Raw genomic sequence first — 9,485 nt, 5'->3', positions numbered from 1 at the left:
GAATGGGAAAAGGAAAAAATTGCGGGAGTCCAAATCTTGAGGGCAACAACAAAAAGGTAAGAAAATATGCGTGATAGCATGAGAAGGAAAAAAAATTTTCGGTTCTTAAATACTGCACCCTATTAAAAAAATTTGCCCCTAAATTCGTCCCTTGGTTCTGGAACAACTGTGGGCTCTTTATGATCATCTCTTCTACCTCTCAGGCTGCTTCTTGTTTTGATTGGTTCTTCCAAAGTATTCTGACAAAAGGAATGGATTGACGACAAAGTTGTTAAACTTCATGCTCCAAGATGCAATCTGGTAATTTTTCATAACTCAGGTCTTCTCAAATCATCAACGACTTATATCGAATGATATGAGAGTCGTCATGAATATAGCGCCGTAGTAAAGAGAAATGAAAGACATTATGCACTCCTGTAAGTCTAGGAGGAAGAACCAAATGGTATAAAACTCTACTGACTTCCTGATCACCTCAAATGAACCAATGAAGCGAAGCTGAAGCTTTACAATCTGGCCAAATCTTGTAACTCCACACAGGTGAAATTTTTAGAAAAACTTGATCTTCAACCTTGAATTCAATTTTCCTGTGCTTTCGGTTGAAGTACTTATAATGATTTTAGGCTCCACGTAGTCGATCTCGAATCTGATTAAATTTCTTGATAGCTTGTTCTGCAAATTGAGGTCCGAATGTTTCCCTTTCACCAGCTTCAGACCAACGCCAGTGGGGATGTACACTTCCTGCTATAAATTTTTTTGTATGACGCCATGCCAACATTAGCCTGGAAGCTATTATTACAAGCAAACTCCATCAACAAAATATAATCCTCATACCTAACTCTGACGTCCAAAATGCAAGTTCTTAAAAAGTTTTCTAAAGTCTGAATGGTGCACTACGAATGTTCGTTTGTCTGAGGATGAAAATTAGTGATTTAGTTAGTCTATCGACCACAACCAAAATTGCATTGTCCCTGCTTTGATATCGACAAGCCAACCACAAAATCGATTGAAATCTTCTCCAAATTCCACAATGGAATGGGAAGGGGATGCAATAAATGACTGGGTCTCTGATGTTTGGTCTTGACCATTTGATAGGTCAAACACTTCGCTACGTTAGTTTTCACACTCGACCACCAAAATAATTTCTTAAAATCTTAATATATCTTAATATTTTCTGGATGAGCAAAATATGTAGTAGAATGTGCATCACTAAGTATCTCTTGTCGAAGTCTTTCATGATTTGGATGGCACGGATGATCTTCGATTCTTAAAGTGTCATTTTGATCAATATTGAAATCAGATTTCAATCAATATGAGCTTGTTTTCTAAGTTGTAGTAAGTTTTCATCGATCATCGAAGCTGCGCGAATATGATTCATAAGTGCAAGCTGAACTGGCGGTTGATACATGATGAGAGTAACTTCTATTGGCAGTGAAGATCCCTAGGGACAGGACTTGTTGCATGAGCGGTTGTAATGACTCTTCTTTTTTGGAGCCATTGCCTTGGTTTAGGTTAGAAAGACAATTGTTTTGGGAAAGAGAGGGATGAGGGAAGGAAGCCTATGGTGCTCGATCCACAAAGAAAGGAGGAAGAAGGAGAGGGAGATGTTAGGGATCGATGGCTAGAGGGGGTGCCCTAGATGAGGCGATGTCATATAAAAGTTTGAGGCGGTGATATCAAACACTTCGGGTAGGCAGCAGGGAGAGTGGGAAGGAGAAAAGGAGGGCATTGGAGTCCAAATCGGGAAAAGGCAGCAGCAAAAAACAAAGAAAGATTGCATGATAGTGGGAGGGAAAGGTAAAAACTTTACCGGTTCTTACGCACTTAGATCTTATTTTAACATGTTATTGTAGCTTTCATTTTGCATGACTTGAAAGCTCAGATTTATCTTGTGCACAAAATCCGATACCTAACCACTTAATATGATGACGAGTATTTTTGTATTTTTATTTTCTGTTTTTTTCTTGTGGCATTAGGTGGCGTTTCGTGTGTAGCGCTGGATAACAAATCAGGTGCATTGGCAGTGGCAGGCAGGGATGGCAAGTTGCAGGTTTTCATTGAACCTTGAAGAACGCCATTTGAATAAACAATTATATGGAAGTGTAACAAACATTAGCTTTGCTGGTAACTTGCATTGAATACGGCGTCTCTTTACACTTTAATGATTGTATTAAAATTTTTCGGGGATTTATAAACATCTCATTGAATTTTGCTGTATTTATATATCGTACTTTAAAATTTTATATTTACTGATTTGAGCAGTCAGTTCAAGTTGTGTTTTAACAAATTCCTTGCACTGATGGATCAGTAGAAAGCTTTGCACTGCTTTTGGGAAACTGCTGTTGCATTGAATGATTATCATGGGAGTAATGCCTCACTATTTAAGAAAATCTGCATAAATTAAAATTCTTTGATTTATTTGTTCGTAAGTGATGTAGATGCACCAGATCTAAGATTCACTCTCTTTGATTGATCATAATATTCATTATAAGCATAAGAATTATATAAAACAAATTGTAGTTTTGGTTAAATGTCGCTATTGGCAGACCTTTCAAGGGTCAGGAGGGCAACATTTTACTTGGTGATTTTAGTTGTTGTAATTACAAAGAGTCCTTGCACTCGGAAATAATAGGAAGTATGTCAGCATTGGTAGAACTAAGATTAATGATTATTTGTTTGATATTTGTTAATGTGTGCAATATAATAAATAATAAAAAAGAAAATAGACCTTTGAAAGGGTTTGTTTGGGATTATTTTGATCTTATCTTTTTTTTTTTATTTTGCTTTTAATTTAAAAATATATTTGTTTTAGTAATTTTTTTGCATTCCTTTATTTTTTTATTTGAAAAGAATAATTTAATTTATATTTAAAAGAATTCATATTTTGAGTAAGTATAAATAATTAATCATGTTATAATATTTTTCATGTTAAGTTAAAATATAAATAAAATAGTAAAAATAAAAGTAAAAAATGAACCCAAACACCCATAGCTTAAGACGATCCAACAAAATGAAATTTAATTAAAATTTTAGTTTAATATTACAGTTTCTTAAGCATAAATGGTTAATGTAATGGATGGGCATCATAGAGGCATATATGTATAGACACACACACACAATATATATATATATATATATATATATATCCAATCTAAACTGAGTTATAAAAGTTGGGCTTTTTTTGTTTGAAATAAATGTGAAATATGCTTTAATCAAGAAAAGCTAATTGGAAAAAATGCTAAAATATCTTAAATGACTCGTAAAAAAAATGTGGAATTACGGACCCATGTTCAACACCCATTTCATGAAAGGCTTACTAGGTGATGATAAATGTGAGGAAATTAATGATTGTAAAAAGGGAAGCATCCTCAATTAATTACCAAGCAGTTCAAAAGTTAGCATAGGATTGCACTCATCAAACAAATTTTGTTGGCAATGTGAGGGACAAAATTTCCCCTATTTTCTCATTCATTAGAGAGTTAGAATTACACTGCTTATTTTCATTAGGATGATTGCCACTTGTTATGCCCCCTTTGGTCGGTTATATATATATATATATATATATATATATACTCACATGGAAGAATGCAAGGTGCATCCTACACATGAGGGAATATCATTAAAACAAAAAGAATTACAAGGATATGACAAAAGAGAGACTCAAAAAATCTCCATCTAAAAGAAAAGCATGAGAAGGATTCAAAACTTTACTAATTACATAATTTTCACTATGTAAACCTGTTTTAGCCAACCAGTTGGTTGACCTGTTTGCTTCTTTGGGTATATAAGTTACTCTGAAGTTGATGTCAGCAGTCATAAAGAGGACGTGTTTAGTCATGGATAACAGGTACCAAGGGCATTCCAACTGCTTGTTTAGGGTGTTCACCAAATTCTTAGAATCAGGTTCAACCAGCAAGGTTATTGCATTGGCCCCTGGAAATAATAAGGATAGCCCAAAATACAGCAATAAATTAAGCCTCTAAAGCATCATAAGCCAGGACTGGGGACTGAAAGTATACTAGCCATTCACAGTGACAATCTTTGAAGATCCCCAATGCCAGCATCATGATTCAAGAAACAACCATCTGTATTGACCATTACCCAACCAGGAAAAGGTCTCCGACAATAGACAAAAGAAACAGTGAAACTCATAGGTTTGTGACATTTCTTGTACGTGCAGGTAGCTGGGAATCTTTTGAAATCAACAAGCCTAAATAAATGCATCAGACAATGGTTGGCAACACTGCAAGGGGATGTTCTCTTCTCATCAAATTTGCTTTGGTTCCTAGCCATCCAAACAAACTCGGCCACAATACAAGGAATAGAAGATAACTGTACTTGCTGCCAGTCCTGCCAACATAGGTGGAAATTATACCAAGTTAGCTGCATTGTATTAAGCTTGAGATGGTTTAATATCAAATCCCAAACCTTTTGCACAAATGTGTAGCTGAAAAATAAATAATGGAGCTTCTCCTCCTCATTTCTACATAACAGACAATAGGAAGATCCTCTCAAACCTTTGAGATTAAGCAACAGAAAGATTCAAAACGTTACTAATTACGTAATTTTCAATATGTAAACTTGCTCTAGCCAACCAATTGGCTGGCCTGTTTGCTTCCTTGAGTATATTAGTAACTCAGAAGTTAATTTCAATTGATGTGTTTAGTTTAGGATAACAGGTATCAAGGGTTTTCTAGCTGCTTGTTAGGATGCTCACAAAATTCTTAGAATCAGGTTCAACCAGGAGGTTATTTCATTGTCCCAAGAAGCAATAAGGATAGCCCAAAAGACAACAATAAATTCAGCCTCCAAAGCATCACATGCCAGGACCGGCGACTGAAAGTATAATAGGCATTTGCAGTGACAATCTCTTAAGAAAACCCCCTAATACTAGCATCATGATTCAAGAAACATCCATCTCTATTAACCTTTACCCAACCAGGAGAAAATCTCTGCCAATAGCCAAAAAAATCATTGAAACTCACAGGTTTGTGGTGTTTCATGTAGGTGCAAGTTGCTAGAAATTTTTTGAAATCAATAAGCCTAGATAAATGTATCAGACAATGGTTGGCAACATTGCAAGGGGACAATCTCTTCTCATCAAATTTGCTTTGGTTTCTTGGCCATCCAAACAAACCAGGACACAATATAAGCAATAAGAGATAATTGTACTTGCTGCCAGTCCTATCAACAGAGGTGGAAGTTATACCAAGTTAGTTGCATTGTAATAAGATTGAGATGGTTTAATATCAAATCTAAATCCTCCTGAACAAAGGGGCAGCTGAAAAATAAATGCTGGAGCAGCTCCTCATTTCTACATAACGAAAAACAACAAGGTCCTCTCAGACCTTTGAGTTTAAGAATATCATATGAAGGTGTCATCTTCAAGAATAGTCTCCAACTAAAAAAGGACATGAGGGAGACAAAAATTTCCCCTATATGAGTTTATCCCATAGTCTAGTCTTGAGCACAATTAGAATAGATGTAAGCAGGTAGGCTTTGAGAAGTGGTCTTTTTAAAATTATTCTATCTTTCTTGGACCTGTCAAAAGAGTTTGTAGTACCCTATATTTCTGTGAAGAGTCCAAAATAATATGTTGAGCTTGATAGTTTCAGTGATCAGTGACACAACAATCAACCACTCGAAAATGTAAGTTAGTGGGGTGGGGTGAAAAAGTTTGCAACTTCTCCCCAAGGGACCAATTGTCTAACCAAAAGTTGATATTACCATTCCCCAACTCCCAAATGAAAAGATCTTCTGGTTTAAATCTCACCTTCAGCATGATTAACTAAATTCTAAAGTAACCCAACCTTTTAGATCTAAAGAAAGATGTTAGTCTTTACAGTATTTCCCCAACATAAATTTGGCGCAAAGAGAGGATTGAGATCTGAATTTAACCCATAATTTGTAGAAATTAATGAATTTTAGGTGTTGAAAGCTCTTAAATCCCAGTCCCCCAGCATCAAGGGACTTACAAACCTTTGGCCAACTGACCCAATGAATCTATTGCCTTTGCCTAGACCATAAAAATATGTTAAAACATCTCTCCAACAAAAGCTGGGTGTTTTTTTTTAAACCATTTGCATGGTATAAGTAGGTAAAACTAGTAGCACATTCCTTAGTAATGTTATCATCCTCTCATTGGAGCAAAAAAAGTTGGTCCAACAACATAATTTGTCATTGATTTTGGACATAATATAATCAAACTGGGTTTGTCTAACCCTTCCATTAAGCAATTGTATACCTAAGTAATTGATAGGGAGTTTCAGCTGCTGCTGAACCCAGTGTAATCAGAGATCCAGAGCTTGAAAGGGGTCTTCACTTGGCTGCTGAAAAGAATATGGCATTTACTTTTATTGAGTTGCATCCCTGAGCATGATTAAAAGTCCAGAAGACATCTGTAAAGAAGTTTGATGACAGGTTTTGAAGCTTTAGAGAACAAGATTATATCATCATCATAAGCTAAATGATTAATAACAATGTTGGATTTGTGGCTGAAATGAGTGTGGGGAGAGGTTTGAGACAAATGATTTAATAGCTTGGAGAGATAATCAAATGCTAAGATGAATATTGTAGGGGAGAGGGGATCTCCTTGTTTTATACCTCTAGTAGAGTTTAAAAAGCCATGAGTTTAGCCATGGAGGAGGATGGAGTCAGAAATATTGGCAAGCCATCTTCTAATCAAATTGGAGAACTGAGAAGATAATCCTCAAGCAAAGAGCACTTCCTCAATGAAACCCCAATGAATTGTATCATAAGCCTTCTGAATATCTAATTTGAAAAACTACATTCCCTCCTCTACACTTCCTATCAAGGTGTAACATCCTTTCTTGAGCCAAAAAAAAAACACCGCCCACTTTGTTTCCTCCTTAGATGAAAGCTGACTGGTTCTTACCGATAAAAAATGGTAAATAGGGTTGGAGCCTGAAAACCAAGATTTTGCTAATGATTTTGGTGAGCACATTGGTAAGGCTAATTGGTCTAAAGTGCTCCCACTTATGATTGGCTTTCACTTTAGGACGAAGAGTAATTGTGGAAGCCTGGAAGTAATTAGGAGGATCAATCCCCCCTAACAAAACTTTGTACAGCTGATGCAGAAAAAAGAAAACTTGATGGGCGAAAATAGTGTGTATGTACTGTAAATGTCTTTCTACACTACAACACACACAACTACTAAAGAAGGAAATATGCAGATCAATCACAATAATAGTTACTTTAGTTCAATATATTTTATCTTATAAAATCTTTAAGCCGCTACTCCTAGTGATTTAATTAATTTTCCTAATTTAAAATAGTCACTAGTTTGCAAATGCAAGCATACATATCGCTCAAGTAATAAAGAGATCTAATAGTCTTAAGTATCGATCCCACAGGGAGGTGGAAATTCTTATGGTAATAACATAAAACAAAATATTCAAACTATAAAGTCTTAAGTAAGAAAAATGGGTAAGTTTAATTTATGCTAATGGAAATGTAACTAAAAGAACTAAGCTAACTAAACTATTTTCTAAACTTCAAAGAAAAATTTACTAAGACTAAACAAAGTTTTGTGATGAAGTGTTTAAATTTAAGAAAGCATACTTCCTCTTCACAAAGAGTTTATGGTTAGTGAAGTGATTAAAATTATTTAAAATTATATAAAATTCTATGTGCCAAATAGAAGTAATCCTATTTTTTACCATTTGTCGAGTGTATAAAGAACATTGGTTAATCCAGAGTTTGGTTTCTAAATTTGTAGTTAGGCTGGGAGGATACTGGCTCTTACTTCAAAGCTCCCACTACCCCTCGCCCGAGGACTAACGTCTCACTTTAATTTCCAAAAAGTGGATTAAATTGAGGATTTTAGTTTGTCACACTAAAATCTCCAATTCTACGGTCATCAAAGTATATTTTTTTATTTATTTGCACTCAACCCCATGAACTACATTCTCATGCATGAAATTGAATGTGATTCTCACTTTGTTATAGAAAGCATAGCCCTTTCAGATCTTATGTTTATTAAAGCATAGCCCTTTCAGATCTTATGTTTCTTAACATATTTTAATATTTTAATTGGCCAGATCAAAAATTAAAAGAAGACCAGGGTTTGAATCATCACAATTTATTGACATTTAAAACCTTACAAAATAATATTAATTCTTCACAAAACCATATCTCATTGTAAGGAGAAAGACAAAGTCGACTACTCAGAATTCAAGAGGAAGATACAATAAAACATAGATTTTATATAAAAAAAATAAGTTTACAAAACAAGGAAAAAGATAATACAACTCATCTCAGACTCCTCCTCAAGTAAATCCCTTGAAGTTCCCTTGAAACACTTTCTCTCTTTACAATCAACAGTGAATTCTCACTTAGAAGTGTAACGAAGAAGAAAACTCTCACATTCCCTCTCCCTTACAACTCTACAAGAAAATACTCTCCACACACAAGACCAAACCCTAGACTCTCCACTCACTTGACTCGACCAAGACAAGACTTAACTAGACTAGCCTTCTCAAAGACTCCACAAGACTCCTTAAGAGTGGTGTCAACCCCTCTCCTCTAAAGAAATTAAAAAATCTCTCCTTTTGCCAAAGAGACACACCTCTTCACAGTAAGAGGCAAATCCCTTCATCCAAGAGACATATGTCTTCATTCAAGAGCCATCTCCAAGTGTCTAAATGCATTGAACTACTCTATGGGGTGTTCAAATTACTTAGAACATTCTAGAACATCTAAAAAATAGTCAAAAACTGCCAAAAATTCATCCATAACTATCTCTAAGGCGCTTGTTTGCTAGAGTTTAGTTTTTCTTTCTAGATTTTGGTGTTGCTAGTGCCAATTCTAGCCATTTTGGCACTGCTTTTTAATCTTGCTAGTGCCAATTCTAGCCATTTTGGCACTGCTTTTTAATCTGGTGCCTCTAGCGCCAATTCTAGTGCTTCTGACACTGGTGCATTTTAAAAAATCAGCCTTTTGACCCTGAATTTCTCCCTTTTTGCCAAATACCTAGAATCAATATACATGCAACAAAACATAAAAAATACATTTCTTTAAAGTTTATTATCACTAAATTTAAGCATAAAATTTACACATAAAATTGCACATCTTTTGGGTGTATCAAAATGCCCCAAACTTAAATGTTATTTGTCCTTAAGTAACTCTTTTACTACATAAAAATATGACTTATGATACAGAGTTTAACTTCTAAATTTTTGTAATTTGGTTTACTAAATATAAAAACACAACTTAAGAAAAACTTTTAACAGCTCAAGTTAAAACTAAAAGTATAAGAACATGTCGTAGTCAAGTCTAAGATTTATGATTTTCAATTCATTTCATGAAGAAGTGTAATATGTCATTTTAAAGACACTTAGAATGTCCATATGAAAAATAATTTCATGAGAAATTTATTAGTAAGGATGCTAATACTTAAATACAAGTTTAGAAATGTAATAAATCCTTTTTACTTAAGTTGATTCAATTGAAGCCAATTTTTTATTAGA

General features: G+C 34.6%; 1 protein-coding gene across 4 annotated transcripts in view; it reads left to right on the top strand.

Moving 5' to 3' along the window:
* Positions 1–2,256, top strand: part of LOC110035822 — an 85,079-nt gene extending 82,823 nt beyond the window's left edge. For 3 of the 4 annotated variants that reach the window (XM_020740118.1, XM_020740117.1, XM_020740121.1), the window contains one exon: positions 1,974–2,256. In XM_020740118.1, coding sequence (XP_020595777.1) covers positions 1,974–2,065 — 92 coding nt within the window. In that variant the 3' untranslated portion in view covers positions 2,066–2,256. The remainder of the gene's footprint in view (positions 1–1,973) is intronic. The other variant, XM_020740119.1, reaches the window with a different exon arrangement.
* Positions 2,257–9,485: the final 7,229 nt, after the last annotated feature.

This window comes from Phalaenopsis equestris, unplaced genomic scaffold, assembly GCF_001263595.1.
Source record: "Phalaenopsis equestris unplaced genomic scaffold, ASM126359v1 Scaffold200117, whole genome shotgun sequence".
NCBI classification, from domain to species: Eukaryota; Viridiplantae; Streptophyta; class Magnoliopsida; order Asparagales; family Orchidaceae; genus Phalaenopsis; species Phalaenopsis equestris.
The sequence above is the reverse complement of the archived record's forward strand: the minus strand, read 5'-3'. Positions and strand labels throughout refer to the sequence as shown.